General features: G+C 38.3%; 2 protein-coding genes and 1 pseudogene across 5 annotated transcripts; 1 reads left to right on the top strand and 2 right to left on the bottom strand.

Moving 5' to 3' along the window:
- The first annotated feature begins 874 nt into the window (after nt 1-874).
- On the top strand, nt 875-13,733 carry LOC149839836 (protein IWS1 homolog 1-like). 4 transcript variants are annotated; one of them, XM_090002838.1, is made up of 12 exons: nt 875-941; nt 1,063-1,134; nt 1,330-1,813; nt 3,024-3,143; nt 3,531-3,754; nt 3,863-3,992; nt 4,183-4,245; nt 4,345-4,422; nt 4,677-4,768; nt 4,875-4,940; nt 5,031-5,184; nt 13,146-13,733. In XM_090002838.1, exons 2-12 carry the CDS (start codon nt 1,115-1,117, stop codon nt 13,242-13,244), a joined length of 1,530 nt encoding a protein of 509 aa, XP_089858964.1. In that variant the 5' UTR covers nt 875-941; nt 1,063-1,114; the 3' UTR covers nt 13,245-13,733. The 4 variants fall into 4 exon arrangements, 2 of the variants coding, with proteins under 2 accessions (XP_089858964.1, XP_089858965.1); XM_090002839.1 differs by lacking the exon at nt 875-941 and adding an exon at nt 956-974; XR_016431357.1 differs by lacking the exon at nt 875-941 and having other exon boundaries at nt 985-1,134; nt 13,146-13,331; nt 13,421-13,733.
- Nucleotides 13,734-16,773: 3,040 nt separating this feature from the next.
- LOC149839835 (xyloglucan galactosyltransferase MUR3-like) lies at nt 16,774-18,221 on the bottom strand (annotated as a pseudogene).
- Nucleotides 18,222-23,009: 4,788 nt separating this feature from the next.
- LOC149839834 (uncharacterized) lies at nt 23,010-23,645 on the bottom strand. Its single transcript, XM_090004938.1, has one exon. It carries the CDS (start codon nt 23,643-23,645, stop codon nt 23,010-23,012), a length of 636 nt encoding a protein of 211 aa, XP_089861064.1.
- Between the last annotated feature and the right edge of the window lie 396 nt (nt 23,646-24,041).

Raw genomic sequence — 24,041 nt, 5'->3', positions numbered from 1 at the left:
AAAAAATCACTGTGGGGAGGGTGGTTTTTTTGAGAGGTGGGTGACGGTGGTGAGATGAATGGTGGTAGGTGGTGAGATGGATGGTAGTGGTCAAGGGTCGGTTGAGCTTTTTGATATTTGAGGCTGCCTCTTAGGATCTCAGATAATATATATACCGCTTATATTTCACATGATGAGGGCCTTCAATAAAAAAAATAATATGGAGAAATATGGTCCTCTAATAAAAATTTGCCTAGGGCCTCAACTTCTCCTAGGTGGTGGTGAGATGGGTTGTAGGAGAATATACGTCACAATTTTTTCTCTGTAAGGAACATTCCTTCGTCTATCTAAAAAGTAAACTTTTAAAAAAAAAACTCTCTTTCAGATAAATTTTCTCTAGTTTCAAAGGGTCCAAAATATCATACACATTTCTAATTTTGTATCACTTTTCCTATATCTTTCCTACTTTCAAACAAGCCCTTAATCTAATTCTGGCTTACATTTAGACTAATCTCAACTATGTCTACTATTACATAACCATTAAGTGTTCACCAAGTAACTATTTTTTCTTTCTTAACAAAACCTTTTTACAAAGGGCACGTTTGATGGTAGACCCAAGGGGCTTGGCATAGTGGAATAGGGTGAGACCGTTTCACAAGCAGTCTAAGTTCAAATCCCATGGGCGTCACCCTCTTGCGCAAGCCGGAGCTTGGCTTCACTTCCCGTATAAGGCCTTGGAATTTTACGCCGACACGGACAGAGAGCGTTAGTACGACAAAATGCTAGGTCTCTGTGCTGGCGCCGATTATTTCTCCTTGAAACAAATCCTCACCATCAAAGAATCTGTTTGTTTCTCCCTTTCCGTCTACTGTTTTGGGGGAGAGTTTCTCGTGAAAAAGTAGGGAAAGCTACCAGCCACCCTACCCCCCAAGACGATATTAACTAGAGATCCAAACTTGAGGGCAAGTATTATTCAGCACGTATCTGATCTAAAAGTAAAATTAGAATTTTAGTTTTCTATAAATATTAGTTATGACAAGGGATTATTTTACCGAGTAGAGTTTTTTTTTTTTCGCATCTTAGGGATCCAAGTTGCGTGAGTTATCGTTTTCCTCGAAGAGCAGATCGTTCACAGATGGGTTACGAAGACGATCCGTGAGTGTTTCAATTCTTCATGGTCTCGCCCTTTTTCGAGTTTCAATTTATGATTCGATCGGAACGTCTGTATGAAATTTCTTCTTTTAAAACCCCCTTTTCGCCGTTTCGATTGTGGTTTCAATATCGATCGATTGGGGAATTCTGGTCCCCTTTTACCGATCACCCTTACTTTTTCTTTTTTGGATAATTCAGGTATCGTGATGAAGATGGGGAGCCTCTGATGGATCCCGACATGCCTTCCGATGGAGAGGATTTTCTGGAGCCCGAAGAGGAAGAAAATTGGCGGCAGGAGCGGTCGCCGACCCCCGTTCTCGATTCTGGTGGGGAGGAGGAGGGGGAGGATGCGCCTAAGGCAAAGCCCAGGAAAAGGCTTATTAAGAAAAGCACCGCTGAGAGCACCGTCGATTTCGACGACGAGTCTGCTGCGCTGGATGACGGGGGCGGGCAGTCGGGGATGTCGCAGTGGAGGGAGGATGCGGGTGGCGAGCCGCGCAAGAGGAAGAAGTCAAAGGAGGGCGGGCAGCGGAGGGAGAAGAAACCGAAGTCGGAGAAGACATTTGGGAAGAGTTCGAGATCAGGTGATAAAGGGGGAGGCTCTGGGGGATTCCACAGTCATGGTGGTGATTCGGAGATGATGAAAGAAATGTGGGATTCTATCGCCGGAGCTGATTCTGAAGTAAGATCTAGTCACCTATGCTATTTTCTAAAAATCCTATAGTAATTCTGGTTATTAAGACATCGTTAGAAAGTTGGTTTTCTAGATTTAGCAGTTTATAAGGAAACCTTTGATTTTGTGGGTTATACTGATTCTAGTATTGAAACTTCATTAAAGTTTGCTTTACGAGAAGACATTTAGTTCATTGAACAACACTGTGATGCGTACTGCTTTATCAGATGGCAAATTCGATTTAAGTAAACAGGTGGTTTGTAATAATTACCAACCATTGGTTGGATAAATAGGGTGCGTCACATGTTATCAGAGCATAATCAGCGGTGAGAAATTCTATAAATCGTAATTGATCTGCCAAGAAAGATCATTATCCTGATTCTTCATGTAATTGAGGAAACTGTATAGAAAAACATACCCTGTCGGCTCAGTAAGACGGAGGAAACCACATCACTTCATCTGTTTAGCATTTATTAGTTGAAAGAGGATGACAAACATTTTCTTTTAGCAGCTTTGAACCCATGTCCATCTTTTTATTTGCAAGAGTATTCGACAAAGTTGGAGGGAATGACCAACATTTTCTTTTAACAGCTTTGGTAGCATGTCAATCTTTTCGTTCTTGATTGTGTATCGTATTTGTGCATGTGAAGGGGTTCTTTAGTGGCAAACGAGTGCAGGCCTGTTTTAATTGGCTCCAAAAAGAATGAAAATTGGCGTTCTTGTTTTGACGGTTGTACCATTTTTCTAAGATTCAGATCAAGAAGACCTCAGTTTTAATTAGATCTTGGTCAATAGTCCTTTCATGAAAGCCTTTTTTTTTGTTTCCCACATTGAGATTTTGCATGCATATTTCCATTCCTGTCACATCTTTTGAAGTTCGTTTTCCAAGCTATCCAAATGCATTATCTGGAGACAGACTCTTCCATCTGTTAAAGTTGTCCACTGTTCTGTGCCAATGTCTTCCTGGTTTTCCTTCTTGATGAATGATATCTGCTCTAAAAACTTGTGGTGATTGTGCACATTTACTTGTGCATTATCTCATTCTTGTTTTTGTCTAGCTTTATCTACTGTTTATAATGATTTTATTTATACTCCCCTCATTCTTCTCTCTCTTGGCTTTGTGAAGGCTGACATTTCATGACTGACCTGGTCTAGCTTTTGCATCTGAGATTTAGAATAGTGTATGATTTTCTTCTTGTCTGTTGTGGATATGTAATAGGATGACCAAGACGGTGTAAGAACTAAGGATGATGATGCATTTATTGATGATAGCGGTGTAGACCCTGCTAATCGTTTTGGAAGTGACGATGAAGCTGGTTCTGCTGGAGATGCTCCTCAGGTTGGTTTCCTTGAGTAGTTTGAGGATACTGCTCTTGTTGTAGCCTTTTCTATGTTCTTTCCATTTTCCTTTTGTGATCGCTTTGTGCTGGACTAACAACTTGGGACATGCTTTTCTGATGCTATGTGATAGTAAGCCAAACCAACCCAGATCAGATGATTGCTGTGTTTTTCCTCTTATACTATATCCCCTTGTATGTTTTTGGTGATGGAAAACTTCACAAAAGCGTCCATGTCCCAATGCTAGTCATATTTGTTTGGCATGGTTCCCGCAGATATGGTTGCTGCCTCTTGGGATGTAGAGTAGGAACACTTTTTTAATTGTTGAAAATTTGCACACCTGACTGAAGTTGTTTGCTACTTCTTCCTTATATTTTGGCATTTTCAGGCAGAGGAAGGAGAGGATGATGATGAAATCAACCAGCTTTTCAAGATGGGTAAAAAGAAAAGTAAGAAAACTGAAAGAAGTGCTGAGGAAACTGCAATGCTTGTTGAGCAGTTTATGGCAAGGCTTGAAGTTGCAGCTGAGGAGGATGCAGAATTAAACAGACAGGCCAAACCTGCTATTAATAAACTGAAGATGTTGCCCATGTTAACTGACATTCTCTCCAAGTATGCAGATTTCAGAACATTAGTACAGAATGTATTGTTGCTGCATGTAAATTTTATAATTTTGACTGGTGATGGACCATGCTAATTTCCTTTTGTAAACATCTACAGGAGACAACTGCAACAAGAGTTCTTAGATCGTGGAATACTGTCTGTTTTGAAGAATTGGCTGGAGCCTCTTCCCGATGGATGCTTGCCTAATATAAATGTTCGAACTGCTATATTGAAAATCTCGACTGACGTAAGTTTTACCTTTTTTCTACTTTATTTAAAGGATCAATTGACGCACTCGAAGTCCTTAGTTTGGTCTGCAAAAATTCTTGGCTAGTTTCCTTCACTTTCCTTTTGGCACAATTCTTCTTATAGACCTTTTGGTACACTTCATTTTGGTTCTGATGATTACAGATAACTAATCTTGCTTCTGTGTTCAGTTGCCTATTGATGTTGAGCAGTATGACAGGAAGGAACAACTTAAAAGAAGTGGGCTGGGCAAGGTTTTGTGATGTTCCTCTTCCATTTTATGTGATTTTGAAAATGTTTGCCAACTGTTCGTACAGGAAGGAGCATTAGCGTAACCTTGTGTTTTTGTGCAGGTGATCATGTTCTTGTCAAGGTCTGATGAGGAGACTGCTTCCAACAGAAAACTTGCTCGTGACTTAGTTGATAAATGGGTATGATCCATGTATTTGTTTTCCATTATAAGTTGAATGGTTTTGACTTGCTTCTTTGAAATGGTCCTTTTTAGTGGACACATTTGTTTTATTTTTTTTGCCTGCTATATCTTGTTGCCTACCATATATTGATTGTGTCATAACTTTGAAATATCTTTATTCTGTTTATTGAAATCAACTAATTCTTCATACATGTTTGAGTTTCATTTGCAAATTAAAAATGCTGATGCCTATGTGGAATTGATTTGGTGCAGAGTCGACCTATATTCCAAAAGAGTACTCGTTTTGAGGACATGAAGAACTATGATGATGAGAGAGTTCCCTTTCGAAGGCCACCTGTGAAGAAGTATTTGGAACAGAAAACGAAAATGTTTACCTGCTTTGTTTCTGTTGACTTCCTGGGCTAATATTCTGAGTCTCTGACATACCATTGTTACTCTTCTATTGAACAGGCCGGCTGCTAAGGCTGCAGGTCTTCAATCTAGAGATGATGATCTTGATATAGCAGCATTTTCACAGTAAGATGGGATTGTGGATCATTTTATAATTTTGATATTGCTTATGTTTTCTGTTGTGTTTCTGTGTTGATTTTTCTTCCCATTTTTTAGGGAACCAAAATCTGGGCAGTCTGCTCCCAGGTTGCATGCTTCTCGGCCAGAAGCCTTGCCTTTAGATTTTGTGGTTCGGCCTCAATCAAAGATAGATCCTGAGGAAGTTAGGGCGCGTGCTAAACACTTGAAACAAGATGAACGTCGGATAAAGGTGATTTTTTGGTTTTTCCTGGGTCTTTGATAAATTGGTTGCTATTTGCATTTTGCAGCCGGAAGCAATAACGTGTTAAGTCTTTCTATTGTTGTAAATGTCCATATAGAAAGAATTTGTGTTCCTTTGTATCTGGCAACTATCTGGATCAAATTCATGGTGTTCTGTTGTTGTGGTTGGCCTTTACTTTGTTCTGTGCTCGTGGAATTTTCTATTGCACATAACACTAGCGCGTTAGAGTTAGAATTGTAATGGAAATTGAAGACTTTAAGCTGCATATAAAATAAATCTTTGATCTTCTTTTCTTGTTTATTTATGGGGATAATCTTATGTTTAAAGAAGAGGGAATTTGTTTTGTCAAACGAGCTGCGAACTGCGGATCAATATGCTGGATTTGCGGTTTTCTTCATTAACTTCCTTGTTTTTGTTCCATTGTTCATCTCTTTTACTTGTGGATTTCTAGGATGTTTTTTTGTAGGTTATACACTGATCCTGTCAGGTCATTTTGTGGATTTTCTCCATAAACAAGCTTGTTTAATATGTTATAGGTGCTTAATCACGTATGAAACCTCTTGGCCTAAGCTGCCACTCTGAAGTTCAAGCAAAATCTACTCCTTCAATGTTGATACTTTATATCTTATTTAAGTATTTTAGAATATTGAAAGACTATTGAAAATCTCTTAGATGAGGAATTGAACATATAAAAGGTCTCGTTTGGGTTCTAGAAGAACTGAAAAAGATTGGTTCCGGTACTTAATCATTGGGTCCAATGTTTTCTTTCTGCTGTGCTGTTCGACTTTTAGGATTTTTTTTAAAATAATCTAAATATTCAATGCGTTGCGATGCACCAAATTTCACAGTAGAAAGATCCTTTTTTCCCCCTTTTGACCAAAACAATTTAATCCGAAATCCTTTTTTCCCCCTTTTGACCAAAACAATTTAATCCGAAAACATGGTTTTTAAGTAACAAATCATGACAAACACATATATGTGGCCTGATTGAGTAAATAAATAACACATGCAGTTTCAACTTTCTGCATAATGGTACTGTTGTATAGTATATCAGTATCCCAGGTGCATGCTCACACACATTTGCACCATATTTGAAGACTGTGTTTCACACATAGACATCGGATATCTTAATTTCTTTCATTCTGGTGGTTATTGAATTAGGTGGTGCATTTCCTGCAACAAAGGAAAAGCATCTTGTTTGCTGTGTTTTCTCTGGCTTTGTCTTCATTGACTTCAGTTCTTAAATGTGTTAAGAGCAGAGTTACTGGAAGCTTCTTAGATAGGTGGGAAACTCGCTTATTGGAAACTCGCTTCGGAAGCACAATACTCCTCGCTTCCGAAACTTGATGAGAATCTCGATTCCCCCACGCTTCTCCTATGTTTTTCACATGCTTCATCTATTCTTCTTACATGTTTTCTCTCACTCTTCTCACTCACTTCCATGTGCTTTCTCTAAATTGGTAGTCATCATTTTTAGATTTTGTTAAAAATATAATTCTTATACTAAAAAATCATGAAATTTAATATTAGTCACTTTTATTTTAGTTTTTATTTGTGTTTTTCATTTTGATTCTCATTCTATGTCACAGGGATTCGGCTAGCAGGGTGTCGCACCCGCGTCGATGCGACTCGACGCGGGTGCGGCACCGGGTGCGGTCAACCCGATCCTGGGTGCGTTGACCGCACCCAGGATCATTTAGGTCCAGTTTTTTTGGATTTTTTTTTAAATTTGCCCTATGCTGCGATTTTTTTAAAAAAAAAAATCTGTTGACAGCAGCTGTCAGTTGCTCGATTTTATTTTTAAAAAGCAGCTCTGTCAGCTGGCTGACAGCAGCTGTCTGTGCGCTGCTGACAGACAGCTGCTTTTTAAAAAAAAAAATCGAGCAGGTCAGCTGATCTTTTTTTCGTAAGGGAGGGGAACCCCGACCCCCTATATATATATATTGACATTTTTGCCCCTGCCGCACCCCCGCACCCGGGTTTTTTGGAAGTGCCGAATCCCCGCACCCGCACCCGCACCCGCACCCGCACCCATGTGACATAGTTCTCATTCAATTCTTATATTTCTTTTTTTATTCTTTGAATGTATACAAATACCCAACAAGGGTACTTCTGTCTTTTTATTTTTAGAACAGTCCACTAGAGACTGAAATGTAATTTTTATATTTATTTTTCAATTTTTACTTTTTTGTTTTTTGTCACACTGTCAGATTTTTTGACTGTTGGGAGACAGTCCAACTAGACGTTGGACTGCCTCTCTTATATTAGGTGAGGCTCTAACCAGAGTTACCGGAAGCGCCTAGGTAAAAGGGGAAGCGCGCTTCGGAAGCGTGAAACGTCGCGCTTCCGAAGCGTGAGGGGAAGCGTCCCCCTTTTTTGGGAAGTGTGCTTCCCATTTATGGGAAGCGCGCTTCCCCCACACTTCCCCCACGCTTCCCCATTTTTTCCATTTTTTTTGCTTCCCCCTCGCTTCCGGTTCGCTTCTTATGTCGCTTTCGAGACGGTTCATAATTTTCTTCTAAGTAGTCCCACGCTTGCCCGCTTCCTAAATTTTTGAAAGTGCCTCGCTTCCCGCTCCCACTTCCCGTATCGCTTCCCGCTCCTGCTTCCTCGATTGGTAACTCTGGCTCTAACCTGTCTCTTGTAAGCTTTTGTAAAAGCATTTTATGTGTGTTTATAAAATTCTCTTTTGGCTTTAAGCCTTGTGCTATTTTTGTGAGAGTGATTTTTCGGTATCTCCTTCGTGAGATTGTTATTGGTCCATTAGTGACCATTTTATATTCGTGCACTTGTGTAACCTTTCATTGGCATTGTAATAGTGCACTCTTGTTTGATTAGATGGTATCAGATCAAAGTCTTTGAAAAAGCTTCCTTAGTAATCCTTTGTGTTGTAGTGCCCTTCATGCTTGTGCTAGCCGCTCCTCTACTCAATTTTTTTGCAATTCATTATGGGAGAAAGAGATGCCGCCTCCGTCATCACATAGAGGCTAAATGGCGACTATTTAATGTGGGCGACGACAGTGGAGAATCACATCAAAGGCAAAAAGCTATGGGGCTTTGTTAGTGGTTTCACTAATGAACCCCAACTCAAGTTGACTAGAAGAGAAGGAGATTAAGTCAAAGTGTTGTCCGACGAAGAAAATGAAAAGGCTTTACAAGAATATCAAGATAAGTTGGAAGATTGAGAAGCAAACAACGCTCAAATTCTCTCATGGTTTATGAATACCATGGAATTTAAGATTGCCACCAACATCATCAAGTTCAAGAAAGCATCTGATGCATGGATCTTCTTAAAAAACTCCTTCATTCAAAAGGATATGGCTAAACTATATTACCTCAAAGACAAGGTACGTAATGCTAAACAAGAAGACAAAAGTGTAAGATGTTTCTATGGGATTTTGTCTCCCATTTGGGATGAATTAGCCATGTTAGAACCTAAATGGGAAGGTTCGACTCTTGAAATGATAAAAGCTCAAATAGAAAGAGAAAATATTTTCTCGTTCTTTTATGGCCTCCGGCCGAAATTTGAAGTTAGGTCCTCTTTACTTCATAGGACTTCAATTCCTTCTATAAGTGATGCTCTTGTGCAAATTTGCCAAGAAGAAACAAGACTTGGCATTCACAAGTCAAATTATGAGGTTCTTGCCATGGCAAGACCCAGAAACTTTGTAAAAACATATAAACCCCCTCATTTTGAAAGGAAAAACAATGAAAAAGGATATCATGAAGGATACAAGAGCAAAATCATATGTCATCATTGTAAGGAACCGAGACACATAAGACTGGCTTGCCCCAAATTCAAGAAGGTAGTCACTCTAAGTGAAGAAACTCAAGATATCAAGAAAGAAGTCAATTTCAATGATTTGACAATTGCCCAAATAGCGGAGGCCGTTTCACATATCCTTAAGGCTACTCCTTATACATCAGCTGTCGTCATATCTTCCTCTTCTTCTCCAGGTAAGTACAATTGAATTTTGGATTCGGAAGCATCTTTTCATATGACATATAATCAATCCCTACTATCCGATTGCACCAACTCATACTTTTCATGTGTGTCAACCGCCGATGACACTTCTTTAAAAGTCAAAAGCATTGAAAATCGTAAAGACACTTTAATTTTTTTTTGTTTCAAACATAGGGGCTATTCCAAATTAGATTTAAATCTTTTTTCAGTTTCTCAAATTTTCGATGATGGGTGTAAAGTCTTCTCATGTAGGGTATGTTGGGTGCAGGATCTCCAGTCAGGGAAGTTGATTGGGCAAGGCCATATAAGAGGAGATCTCTATTATATGGACTTTTTATGTTTACCCAAAAAATCTTTTTTGTAATCATGTCAAGGACATGGATTTAGAAGCTTAGATCTTTGGCATAAAAGATTAGGACATCCAAGTATATCCAAATTATCTCATTTTTGAATTTTTTTTTGTAAAGATAAAGATTTTGTATGCGAAGATTGTATACTTGGTAAAATGAAAATGATACCTTTTGGATCAAGAACTTCCTCATCTAGTGAAATCTTTGAATTGGTGCACTCGGATGTATGGGGTCCCTCTCTTGTTATGTCAAAGGGGGGAGTATTCATATTATGTTACATTCATAGATGATTTCAGTAGACATACTTGGATTTTCTTCCTTAAGCTTAAATCGTAAGTTTTTTCGTGTTTTAAAAATTTTCATAACCTTGTTGTAAACCAATTTAAAACAAATATTAAAGTCTTCCGTTCCAACTTAGGGGGAGAGTTTCTTTCAAGTTTCAAATGAATTTCAATCATATCTAAAAACTCATGAAATTTTATACCAACGATCTTGTCCAAGGACTCTTCAACAAAATGGTATTTTCGAAAAAAAACATCGTCATATTATTGAGATTGCTAGAACCCTTCTTATCTCAAAGAATATTCCAAAACAATTTTGGGCCAAAGCTGCACTTACCGCATTATACCTAATAAATAGAATGCCTTCTCAAGTCTCGGAAAACAACTCTCTAATTGAAAAACTTTTTAAAATTTCTCCTGAGTAGAAAAGACTAAAGGTATTTGAATGTAAGTATTTTGTGCTTCTTGAAAATATATAACAAACTCTCTCCCAAAGACATAAAATGTGTCTTTCTTGGATATGCCGAGAATAAAAAAGGTTATCGATGCTATGATCAAACAAATGACAAACTTTATGTATCCAAAAATGTCACTTTTCTTAAAAAAAAAACGGATTTGATTTTGAAAAACCGAAAGAAGAAGCTGAGTATGCCTTCTTATTTGTTAATCACGTTGAAAATGTCGAGTCTATTAATGACTCTAGTGAAGATAAAGAATCATGCCAAAATCTCTTACAGTATTCTAGACGAAGTAATGGGGAGCATCCATGTGCCTTAGAAAGATATAATCAACCTCCAGATAGATTTGTGTCATATAAATCTTTTACTCCAAAGTATAGAAGCTTATCTTCTAGCTGTCCATGCATATCATGAACCATCTGACTACAATGAAGCTAAAAACATAGACGAGTGGGTAGAAGCCATGAAGATATAATTATATGTTCTACATAAAGCTCATACCTGGACTATTCAACCTCTTCCCAAGGGTAAGAAGACTATAGGGTGTAGATGAGTTTTTAAAATCAAAACAAAAAGTGATGGGTCTCTAGAAAGGTATAAAACACAATTAGTTGCAAAAGGATACTCCCAGGAATATGAAATTGATTATGAAGAGACATTTGCTCCAGTAGCTCGTATGACTACAATTAGGACTTTAGTTGCAGTAATGTCTATTAGAAAATGGCCTAATTATCAATTAGATGTTAAAAATGCATTTCTTAATGAAAATTTAACTGAAGTGTACATGGATCATTCCCTCGGTTTGACTATTGAAAATGGCATGTTTCTTCGACTTCAAAAGGATTTGTATGAGCTTAATTAAGCCCCCAAGGCATGGTATGATCGGTTTAGTAATACCATATTGAAATTTGGTTTTAAATCATGTTACACTGACACTGCTTTGTTTATAAGATCTACATGTACCTCTCTTATTATTATTCTTTTGTATGTTGATGACATGATTATCACTGGCAATGATCAAAAGGAAATTGAAGTAATTAAAGTTATGCTTAAAAAATCTTTTAATATGACTGATCTTGATTTTTTGAGATATTTCTTAGGCATTGAAGTGCCTTACTCGTCAAGGAGATACATTTTATCTCAAATCAAGTTTACAACAGATATTGTTGCATGTTCGGGAATCACTGACACAAAGTGTGCGGACACATCTGAGATGATGATAAATGCAAAAATGAGAGTTGAAGATGGAGTATTATTGGATGATCCTACACCTTATAGACAACTTATCGGATCACTAATGTACCTTTCTATCTCTAGACCTGATATTGCGTATAATGCCAGCCAGTTTCAACATGATCCCACATGAGTGTCGTTGAGAATAGTTTGATACATCCAGAAAACTATTTTTAAAGGGCAATTCTTATCCTATTCCTCATCTTTAAATCTTATTGCTTATATTGATTCTGACTTGGGAGAAAATCTCAATAACCGTCACTCAACTACTGGTTTTTTGTATCTTTTTAGGTGATTATCTCATTTTTTGGCGATGCAAGAAACAACAAAATGTATCCTTATCCTACACAGAAGCTGAGTATCTCCCACATGAGTGTCGTCACTCAACCACTGAAGTTGTGTGGATGCGAGCATTACTCTCAGATATGGGAGTTGATATTTCAGAGCCTTCAAAATTATGCTGCGATAACAAAAGTGCCATATACATTGCCAGCAACCATAAATTTCATGAGCGAACAAAACACATTGAGATGAATTGTCACTATGTTCGCGAATAATATTTGAAGGATACTATTATGTTGCTATATGTTCAGTCAGAATTTTAGATCGCAAACTTCTTCACCAAAGCCCTCCTTTTGCCTAGATTTTTGTATCTACTTAGCAAACTTTCAGTGATTTCACCGTAAGTTTGAGGGGGAGTGTTAAAATTAAATGTATACATATACCGGACAAGGGTACTTCTGTCTTTTTATTTTTAGAACAATCCACTAGAGACTAAAATGTAATTTTTATATTTCTTTTTCAATTTTATTTTTTCTGTTTTTTCTGTCACACTATCAGATTTTTTTTGACAGTTGGAGACAGTCCAACTAGACTTTGGACTGCCTCCCTTTCCCTTGTAAGTATGCTTTTGTAAAAGCATTTTATGTGTTTATAAAACTCTCTTTTGGTTTTAAGCCTTGTGCTATTTTTGTGAGAGTGATTTTTCGGTATCTCCTTCGTGAGATTGTTATTGGTCCATTAGTGACCATTTTATATTCGTGCACTTGTGTAGCCTTTCATTGGCATTGTAATAGTGCACTCTTGTTTGATTACAGCTGGTTTCCTTTTGGTCTTTGTGTCTAGACTAGAATCTGGATTGTCTCTGTTAGACCTTCACAAAATATCTTCTGCTAATCCAATCTTTGCACTGGTACTTTGTTACTAGTTGATGAATATCCTATCTTTTCTGGTAGTCTTATTCATATTGGGACAAAATGCTGGGGCCGCATTGCCCAAGGGATTGTGTTTTGCAAACGTGGGACAACCCTTCACTGGGCGGGTTTTGTCCCATGTTTCAAACGCCTCCTTACACAAGTCACGTGGTGTCGCTTGGTTGAAATTGTATCGGCCATTCATTTTATCTTACGTTTTGGGTCTGTCATCTTGGTTGAAACTGTATTGGCCATTCATTTTATCCTATGTTTTGGGGCAGTTATTCTTACATTATCTGAGCTGCTGAACAGAATTACTATATAGGACGGTTCTTGTTCCAAAAAGAAGACTTCTGCACCGTTGCTTGAATGCCTGGTCTCAGCTTTTATTATCAGTTCTAATTAGTAGACATTATTTAGTTTTGTTCTCGATGCCATTATAAATTTTCTCATCTCATGGTTGGAATCAGATGAACAAGAAGTTGCAACAACTGAAAGCACCAAAGAAGAAGCAGCTGCAGGCACAAAAGCTCAGCGTAGAAGGCCGTGGAATGGTCAAGTTCTTCTAGAGCTCAATTGTTGTGGAATGGAAGGAATAAGGTCCTTATCGGAGTTCTATTGTTTTCCCATCTGTTTATGGGAAATTCTTGTAAATGGTGAGCGCATGAAGTTATCTATGCTTTTGCGCATTGAATTCTATTTTCTTATTAATGCTCATCCTAAGGGGTACGCACGCCGAATGAAGATACAAGGCCCTTCCTCGTTTCATACCATAGTTGTGCACTTCGGCCGATTGGAACAGTCAAGAGGGCTTACCATTGCTAAACATGAGGTAACTCTTCCACAGAGTAACCATTCAAAGGTCGCATACAGGCTCTTAAGATTCATTTCTCAAAACAGTAAGTGGTGTGTAAGTTTTGGATTGATCTGGACTCAGAAAGATACTGGGTAATTATAGGGAGGTTAATCCTTTGCATGTTTGTTTGATATTCAGTACTTTTGCTTACTAAATTTGGTGAAATTGGATTTCTGCTGGAATGCAGAAATACATTTATTCATGAAGCAGCTCTCTCTCTCTCTCTCTCTCTTATGATGCCTTCATGTGTCACAAACATGGACTAGTCCATGACCTCAAATGCTGTATTTTGTTTCTTTGGTTGCAAGAAGGCGGTAGCCAATTCTTCCTGAAGATGGTGGCATCCAAACAGCGACTTCATGAACTTGGTGTGTTGCACTTAATATTTAAAATAACCTTTTCTATAAAACGAATTATGTGTAAAATTTTGGTACTTTTCGTAGTTTGAGAGAGAGAGAGAGAGAGAGAGAGAGAGACCCCCACAATTGGGTATGTGAATTGAAATGGAGTAATATTCGGAATTGGAGTTGAATGTGAAATCACCCAAACTAATAAGCAAATTTCACGGGTTTACTTGGAGAGGCAACTAAACCTTTTGTAGGTTGTTCTGTACATGGATCTGTGTAGGTGGGATTTCATCATACGGTGAATCTGATGGAGCTAAAAGCTTTTATCAAGCCCATCTAAATTGGCTCACTGGTTGAGGTCAATATTATTAAGATCGGTCTGAATCGCCCGATTTCTGATCGAATTGGCCCAACCTATTCTAAAAGGTCCTATTCGCTAACCTTGAAATAGTGTTAGAAACGAGATTTATGATCACAAAAGCTTTGAGAAAATCCAAGAATCACAGGGCATTGCAAACATGCCAAGATGTAAAAAATATGGCTGTGATTTCCCACTTGTTGCAGACATAAATAATAATGACTAACAATGTAAGAGCAGCACGTGGCCTATGACTAGGCACCCAAATATGTGAACCAAGATGTAACTAAGGTGCAACTGTCCTCACCTCATTCCATGCCATCTTAGAATTGAAAACTTCCCAGGTCAGAACGTCTGCATGAATGAAAAAATGGAGCTTGGAATTGAAGCTATACTTGTGGACAAACTTGCAGAGAGAGATCAGTATAACATAATGGGGCATTTTTTTTCTGTGGCTTGAAGACCAGGTTGCACTGACTCAGCCTGCCATCCCCTACTGTCGTCAGCCCAAAGGCATAAAACTTCAATGTTGGGACCCTTACCCCAGGGCCTATGTTGGACGTCAGCTTCTGCAAGGAAATAACGATCACAGAAATCAAACCTTGACCGCACATCTAACCGCCTATACCATACCCCACTACTCGAAACCCTCTCGGGTGCTATGGGGCAAATTTGTGATAAACTTCGTAGATTGATTGAAGTTGAAATTGGTTGTAGACTTCACGATCAATCAATTTGTACTTTATCTGTTTGAAAGATTGTTAGAAGCCACCAAGAGAGAGAGAGAGAGAGAGAGAGAGAGAGAGAGAGAGAGAGAGAGAGAGAGAGAGAGAGAGAGAGACTTGGTTCACATAATCGTGAATTGTAGTGGTCTCACTTAGATCCCCTCAGAGTTAACTATTACGCAAGAACCAAACAGGATTTTTAAGTTTATGGCCGGTTTGCAAGGTTCATACTAGTCTTAAGCCTATAGGAACTTTGTTATACTAGTATAGAGTGCGTGCCTTTTATGGTGACCTTGCTGCTTGATCACAATTTTTGTCAGATAGCTAGGGACCGTTTGAATGGCGAGATGAATTTGTCCACTCGGACGAGTGTGTCCCGCCTACTGTGGGCCTTATGCCTTGCATCAACCGTGGGACGTGGGCATGCCTGCGAAAGCAGGATGCAAGAGTAGCATTCCATAGGTGCAGCTAGTGACTGGTGTCTAGGACGCTTTATAAGGGGAACTGTCCCAAAAAAAGCTCCAAAATCTACAACCAATGATGATTAGACAGCTCTCCTTCTTCAATGGTTGTGTTTTAATTTGTTTCTTATAATTTTAAGAGAAATTTGTTCCTTATAATTATTTAGTAAGAAATATGCTTTACATGAATATTTTGTGATATCTAGACATATTGTTTGGAACATGAAAAATCGACTACTTGGAATGCATTTAAAATTTCACATTAGAAAGTATTGTGGGTCGTGGTTTATCGCTTTAAAAAACACATCTAAATAGCAAAAATTCATAATATAAAACATGTTTGCAATGATAAAAGTCCAATATGTACGGTCTAATCAATAAAAAACTGGATTGTTAGAGAAGGGACACCATCTGATTATCGTTGGTTATAGATTTTGGATCTCTCATTGGTTGGACAGTCCCCCTGATATATATATATATATATATATATATATATATATATATATATATATATATATAAGGAAAAATAGCCCGAGATTTATCACCAAACCTCTAATATTGTGAGAAATAACCTTGCTAAGATATAGCCGATACCGATATTTGTGACTATAATCTAACAAAATAGATGTGTTTGGCATGATTTATTTACTGTGTTAGAAGGTTTTATCATATCTAATAAATGGTAAGATTCTATTTTTGAGACAGTGAAAATCAACTCACCATTTGGCTGGTTTAGAAATGACATAAAAATCATATTTCAGCCACCTTTAACACATAAAAAATAGTAAATAGAATATGTTAAACATGATCCAAAGGTTAGATTTTGCTTTTGGAACTTGGATTTATACAAATCAAGTGTGTACCACCACGAGTTATGATTATACAACACCATCATAGAAGCACTCTTCAAGTATGAATTGGCATAGGCCACTTCCAGACCACTTCAAAAGGTCAATGTTGTAGTCATATTTTGCTTAATCTGAGTCTGTGGACGTGTATATCATTGCTTGTTTACTAGAAATTTAGAAAACATGTTTTGGACTGAATTGTAGCGATGAAAAACTCATTTTTTTTCATTGCAAAAAATTGGTAGAATATGGGCATAGATTCTTGTAGAAGCCTATTTGAGCACAATAAATCCTCATTCTCGTAGATTTTTTTCACTAATTAAGCTATAAAGATACGAGGATTCGATTTGCAAAACATGCAATCAAACATCTAAAAATAACATGGTCCACATTGGTTTATACACAAATTGTTTTTTTTCTCCCACTATGTACCATGGAAAAGAAAAAATTAGTAAAGAAACGATAAAGCTAAAGATCTCTTCATCACATGCCAAAGTAAATTCTTATTTGTTATCTCCTTTTTCCATTTTATAGAAGAAATGATCCCACTCATACTCTCCCACTACTCTCTCCTTGTCTGGCTCTAGCAGAGGATACTTTCAACTGTACTTCTCATCAAGATAATTATCATCATAATTGCCATTAGCCATTTAATCCTCATTTTGGTTACTCGATCGATCATCGCCTGAACTGATATGTCATGCATCCTTAATCTTTGTTAGTTTAGACCTCGGATTGGCGTATGTTAACTTAGGAATAAGCACCTCTTCCCTCATCTTTCTGATCTGATCTTGTGATAGTTTAAGCAACCTTTTCTCAACAAGTTTTTTCTTCTCTAATTTTGTCTTCCGGAATGAGAACCGAGTACTTCAAATTGTTTCACGATAGATGCCATACATACAGTGTATATGCAGATCATGGATGAAAGAAAACTGGTATGAAGCCAGCCAGAATTGTATCAAAAGCAGACCTTCTAGTGAATAAATCACCCTGAGGTTGTAGGCAGAACACAGAGCCCTGGAATACCTTCATAACATTGCTAGGAGAGTAGCAACTATTCTTCCCAGTGCCACATTCTAACAATTTGCAACTGAGTTGATTTCTTGCACTGCTTAATTATCTGCCTGAGGATCGAATCGATGCTCCCACGAAGGAGAACAGCCATGGCCTGTTGAATCTCCTCACTTTCCTCTGCCAATCAGACACTTCTTTATGCTTTGAAGGATGGAAGTATGTGGGGTATGGCACAGCAAAGTCATTTGCATTCCATGGACTAGCTTCTATAACCAACATAGACATGCATGTTCTTGAGCTCGGGTAAGAGCAGAAGTTTGTTCCCCCAACCAGAGTCCGAATCCAAAAATCCCAAGTGATCCTGCTACAAGAAAATGATCCTTACCTCCCATAATTATCCATTCAGGCCTTCTTACCAACCACTTAGCAAGCTCAAGAGAATCAGCATCCCTTACAGAGATGTTATAGCCCCCCCCAAAGGTACCGAGCCTAGCCCCGCATAAAATGGAATGAAGAATGCGGCCACCATGGACATATCTTCTGTTAAACATTCATAGTGTCTCATTCTATTATTGAAGATCAAATCTAGTGCAAATTGATCAGTAGCATACCATCCTTTTCGTGAAAAGACACCCCCCCTGTTCTTCAAGGGGGGGGGGGGGAGGGGGTGTGGCGCTAAACCATAATTCATAGTGAACTGGCACATATCAACCCACAAGTTGAGGCTCTTACAATTCCTTAGCATGTCTGAATTGAACCTTCTTGGCAACGTATGAATATAAACATACTTTCCAGCACAAGGATCACTATGGTTTTCCCTGCTACTCAATGCTTTCATGAATGGAAATTTGTCCTTTGGATTCACATAATCTGTCTTCTCTTTGTAATCTGTCTTGTCTATAAGTGTAAACATCTCGACGTTTTCGTCAATCGTCATCGCCGCTGAATGCAGATCGAAAAAGAGAAAGGATAACCATAAGAGAGGTGCTACCAATATCAACAACCATCAAACATCTCCATGCCTGGACTTGCTGATCCTTGGGGGCAGGTGCTGCTTGTTATGAATTGCTCATTGAAAATCCTTTTCCTTAGCATCATAGCATGACCAACAAACCTAATGAGATAAAATCTATGTTTTTACATAGATCTCTGATGAATTCCAAGGAATTAACTCTAAGATAGGAACTAACATGAAACAAAGATTCAAAGGCATGATTTGAGTAGAGGTCTTGCTTAATCATAGGAAGAAAATAAGGTTATAGGGAAGGAAATCTTTAGCTTGAATTATGGAACTTCTATCGTTAGTTTTGTATCCTTCCATAATGGTGAGCTAAAGAAAGGAGAACAAAAATTTGTGGTTTCTTTTTTTATTTCTTTTTTTTGGGGTGCCATTGAGTTTCAGCAATGGAGCAGCAACCTTCATGGAGGCTGAGATTGACCCGGGAGGGTTCTTCGGAATCTGTTACGCAAAACCTGGCATTAATTCTTCTTACACTATTTAAAGAAAATTTCTTACTTTTCCCACACTTTACTCAAGCCAATGGACTTTCATTTTAATAAAAATGTTTTTCGTCTCAAAAAAATAAAAACCTCACAAGCCAATGACTTGATAATTTGTCACTTGTCATCAATATGCTATAAATCCACAATTTAACAAATTTTTTGTGGATAGTCCAAGGAAAAAACACCCCCATCACTGACCCTACATTGGCTGACCTCGGGTGGGTAAAGCCCACCGGGCGTACACCCAGCTTGGACGTTGCGACAAGGTGTGCCACTCGTGGGTTTCGAACTTGTGACGTCCCGTCAACAGGTCGCCCTACCGGATGAGCTGTGCCCTTGTGGGCAATTCAACAATTATTTGAACTAAAAAGAAAACTGAAATTTTGAACTTTTTTATCAGAAAATGAGAACTTGCAAAATGATAATGCTTACTAATTTGACAAAATCCTCAGCATATCCTGTGAAGGAAAGGATTGATGGGAGGATAATCACAGTGTAATGTTTTCTCTCATTCAGTTTACAAAAATTACACAATAGCTTTTTAAATATATGCACAGTATTTTCTTCGTACGTAAGAGGATATCGCTCCTAAGATCATGGACATCTTAACAGATTGTACAACAAAAACGATATTGTTGTTGCTGATAATGAAGGATTTTGTTGAAGTTGTTAGACTGGCTTCAACTAACTCAGTTGGCGCGCTTGGATCTCCTTGGCTGGTTCGGCTGCTGGATAAGGATGGAGCCTCAGCTGATTTGTTGGCGCCGAGATCTGCCGATTCATGTTGACACTCCCCCCTCAAGTTGAGGTTTGTAACACTCAACTTGGATATGATACAATGAAAATGGTCGCAGTTGAGGGGTTTTGTGAAAACGTTTGCCAATTGTATATTTGAAGGAATTAGTCTAGTTTGAATTTTCTCTCGTATAAAATGGCAGTGAATCTCGATGTGTTTTGTACGCTCATGAAATATTGGGTTGGCGGCAATGTGAAGGGCGACATTGTTATCACAAAAGAGAGTGACGGGCTGAAGGTAGACCCAAGTCTTGGAAAAGTGCTTTGAGCCATATGAGTTCACTAGCAGTGGTTGCCATGGATCGATATTTTGCCTCGGCCGAAGAATGAGAGATGATGCTTTGCTTCTTTGAGCGCTAGGATATTGGAAGGAAAGTAACGAATCCAATTATAGATCAGTGAGTAGTGGGGTAGGATGCCCATTCATAATCACAATAAGCTTTGGATAGAAGATGCCATGGCCAAATGCCCTTTTTAAATATCTCAAAACATGGATGGCAGCAGCATGATGTGACGTCCTGGGGGCAGCCATATATTGACTGAGAACTTGAATTGAGTAAGCAATATCTGGATGTATTATGCTTAAACATTTTAATCGCCTAATTAATTGCTGATAAGATGATGAATCTTCAAGAAGTTTACCATCTTCTGGTGTTAATCTTAATTTATGGTCCATGGGAAAATCTGATGGTTTGGATCCAAGAAGACCAACGTCTTATAGGATGTCAACAATGTATTTGCGCTGACTTAGAAAAATACCTGAAGAAGATCGGGCTACTTCAATGCCTAAGAAGAACTTAAGATGACCCAAATCTTTGATGTGAAACCGAGAATGAAGGAAAACTTTAATGAGATATTATTGCATCATTATCTCCAGCTATAATTATGTCATCAACATCAACGTAGACGACTGTTGCAACAAAGCTGCCATTATAAATTGCCTGGTGAATAGGGTGTAATCAACTTTTGATTGGAAGAAACCAGCTTCAACAAGGGCAAAAGTAAGTTTGTTGAACCAGTTACGCGACGACGGCTTGAGACCATAAAGAGATTTATTTAATTTGCAAACTTGAGAGTCCCCCTTGCCATAAAATCCTAGTGGCAAGTGCATATATACTTCTTCATGTAAGTCACAGTGTAAAAAGGCATTACTGACATCCATTTGATAAAGAAACCAACCTTTGATTAAAGCAAGAGAAAGAGGCACCACACGGTAGTCAATTTGGTAACAGGGATGAAGGTGTCATGGTAATCCAGTCCTTCAACTTGAGTATAGCCTTTCGCCACAAGGTGGGCTTTATACCGCTCAATGGATCTATCAGAGCGTTGTTTGATTTTGTATACCCAACAACATCTGATAGGATGCTTTTCGAGAGGTAATTCTATTACGGTCTAAGTTTTATTCTCTTCTAGAGCCTGAATCTCATCGGCCATAGCCTCACGCCAGTGTGAGTGTTTGACGACTTCATGAAAGAAGTGTGGTTCTTCATCACTAAGAATAGAGGACAAAAAGGCTAAATGAGAAGGTGAATACTTGGATGAACGTATGTATTGAGAGATGGGATATTGAGTACCTGTATGAGAGATCGCCTTTGGAGAATAAGATAAAGAGGCAGGTGGCATTAGAGAGGGTTGAGTGAGTGTGGCATAAACATAATTTTATAAATAATGGGGTTGGGTTGGTATTCAACTTGATCGACATAAAGGTTGTTGCATAGGTGTTGATTGGATACTCAATGTTGGAGGTGTTTCTGTGGACTCTGGGGGTTCCTGTGAAGCAAGTTGTTCATCAGATGAGAAGATCATTTCATTAAGGGGGAATGTTTCATCGGACGAAGGTATGGAAAGCACAGAACTAGTATACACTCTTTGATAAACTAATTGCTCTTAAAATTAAGGGAAAACATTTTCTTGGAATTGGACACCTCTACTTGTAAAAAATGTTTGAATTTCTAAATCATAGAGATTATAACCTCATCGGTTGAAAGGATAGCCTACAAAGATGCAACGTTGAGTACGAGAAGCAAATTTGTCTTTGAAAATTTTTTGAGCATAGCACAAACACCCCAAAACCCTAAGATAGTGAAAATTTGAGTTTTTATTGAAGAGTATCTCGTACGAAGATTTCTTTTATAAAATTACGAATGGAATTCAATTAATAAAAAAACTACTGTTAGAATGCATTCTCCCCAAAAAGAAATTGGCAAATGGGCTTGAAAACGCAAGGCACATGTCACTTCAAGAAGGTGACGGTGCCTACGTTCTACTCATCCATTTTGCTGGAGAGTACCAACGTAACTTTGTTGGTGGTCAATACCCATGAGATAAAAATACTCTTGAGTGGCATGGGCAGTGAATTTAGAACCATTATCGGTTCTAATTTTCTGTACTTGGCGTTCAAATTATACTCAAACAAGTGCACAAAATCTTATTAAACATAAAAGCGTTTCATACTTTTAACGCATAAGAAAAACCCAAGTACAACAGGAGAAATCATCAACTATAGTTAGAAAATATTTTCTCTTGTGAGATGGAGTGTTATAAGGCCCCCAAATATCACAATGGATTAAATAAAAAAGTTGTAAGCTATGACTACTGATAATAACAAATGGAAGACGAGTTTGTTTTGCTTTCATGAAAACATCACACAAATCATTATGGATAAAAGGAGAACTATTCAATTCTTTATTCAAAAGATCAGTCTGTTCAAATAACGGATGTTCCAATCGCATGTGTCAAAGATGAGGAGGTTGGTGGTTGGCGGCAAATGCATGGGATGAGTCTACGGGTTGTGGAATGAAATGTAGAGCCCTCTCTGAAGCTTACCCACTCCAGTGAGTCTCCTTGAGCGTTGCTACTGAAACACACAAAAGGTAGGAAAGAAGGAAGCAACACATTTTAAGGAGTTGGTTAGTTTTGCAACTGATAATAAATTGTAATGAAAATTTGGGACATAGAGTACATCAAGAAGAACAATTTCGAAAGATAGATGTACTTTGCCAATGTGAAAAACAAAAACACAATGTCTATTTGGAAGTTGAACAAACTTAGGTCTGGCGAGAGGTTGTATATCAAAAAGGGAAAGGAAATCGGGCATCATGTGGTCTGACGCCCCCCTTTTGTCTATTATCAAAGAAGAAGAGATAGTAGTGATAGAAGATTAATTAGCTAAATTGGCAGAAGCACTCGTTCATAGCTATGAGGCGAGTTGACCAAGTTGATCCTCGCTCAGCTGTGACAAAATGGAATTCACAGTAGTGGCCGATTTGGTTACCTCGTTTGACGAATTGGTATCATTGGAGGATGATTGCATTGAGACTTTGGTAGGCAATGCTTCCTTTGATTTGGGGTGATTTGATGGGTACCTGTGAAGGGCGTAGCAACGAGCCTTAATGTGTCCTAAGAGTCCACAATGCTCACATTTAGGTCATTGTTGATTTTGGCGAGGACCTCTACTTGCCAAAAATTTTGATTGTTGAACTTTGGCTGCTAGGGCTAAGTTCTCAGAGGTGGAGTTGAACGACATGATGAGCCTTTGTGTTTCTTCTTTCAGCATCATTGAATAGACTTTGTTGATATTAGGGAGAGGCTCAATGATTAAAATTTCACTTCTAATGGCGGCAAAGGATTCATTGAGACTCATTAGAAACTGGTAGTCTTTTTTAGTTTCTTGAGAACTCATTAGTTCTTTAAGAGCCCCACAATTGTAGTATGATATTGGGATGTAAGAAGTGAGTTCGTCCTGGTATGTCTTCAAAGTTGAGAAGTAAGAAGCAAGTGAATTTTGTTCCTGTCGCAGTTCAACAATCAACTTCTTTAGTTGGTAGATTCTCGTGGCATTTCCTTGAGAAAACCTTTCCTCAAGGTCTACCCATACGACTCGGGCGTCATTAGCATAGATGATGCTGTTGGCGATGTCCTTAGTGAGAGCATTGAGAAGCCATGAAAGTACCATGTCATTGCAACGACACCAACTCTGATAATCAGAAGATAAAGAGAATGGCCTAGGAAGTGAGCCATCGACGAAGACAAACTTGTTCTTGACTGAGAGTGCCATGCACATTGCTCACTTTCAAATTGAATTGTTGTCTTCAGTGAAAGGTGTAGAAACTAAGATAGCTCTTGGATTATGCGAGTGGTGTATGAACAATGGTGACAATGATTGGCCATTATCAAGTCTGATTTGGTTGTTGTCGGTGGGACTTACAAGATTTGGAGTTGCTGACGTCATGAAGAAAAGGGAAGCAAAAGTTCAGACGTTCTGCTCTGATACCATGTGAAGGGAAGGATTAATGAGAGGATAATCACAGTATAATATTTTGTCTCATTCAGTTTACAAAAATTACACAACAGCTTTTTAAATACATGCACAATATTCTCCTCGTACGTAGGAGGATATCGTTCCTAAGATCATGGACGTCTTAACAAATTGTATAACAAAAACGATATTGTTGTTGCT

This window comes from Nuphar pumila, chromosome 4, assembly GCF_984573655.1.
Source record: "Nuphar pumila chromosome 4, dmNupPumi1.hap1.1, whole genome shotgun sequence".
Taxonomy (NCBI): domain Eukaryota; kingdom Viridiplantae; phylum Streptophyta; class Magnoliopsida; order Nymphaeales; family Nymphaeaceae; genus Nuphar; species Nuphar pumila.
This window is presented reverse-complemented; position numbering and strand designations above follow the sequence as displayed.

Bases quoted from the DNA above. Each gene is read 5' to 3' on its own strand.
- LOC149839836 (XM_090002838.1), top strand. From the start codon at position 1,115: ATGGGTTACGAAGACGATCC. The intron at 3,755-3,862 runs GTATGCAGATTT...AAACATCTACAG, and splicing joins TTAACTGACATTCTCTCCAA to GAGACAACTGCAACAAGAGT. The intron at 4,423-4,676 runs GTATGATCCATG...GATTTGGTGCAG, and splicing joins GTGACTTAGTTGATAAATGG to AGTCGACCTATATTCCAAAA.
- LOC149839834 (XM_090004938.1), bottom strand. From the start codon at position 23,645: ATGTGCATGGCACTCTCAGTCAAGAACAAGTTTGTCTTCGTCGATGGC.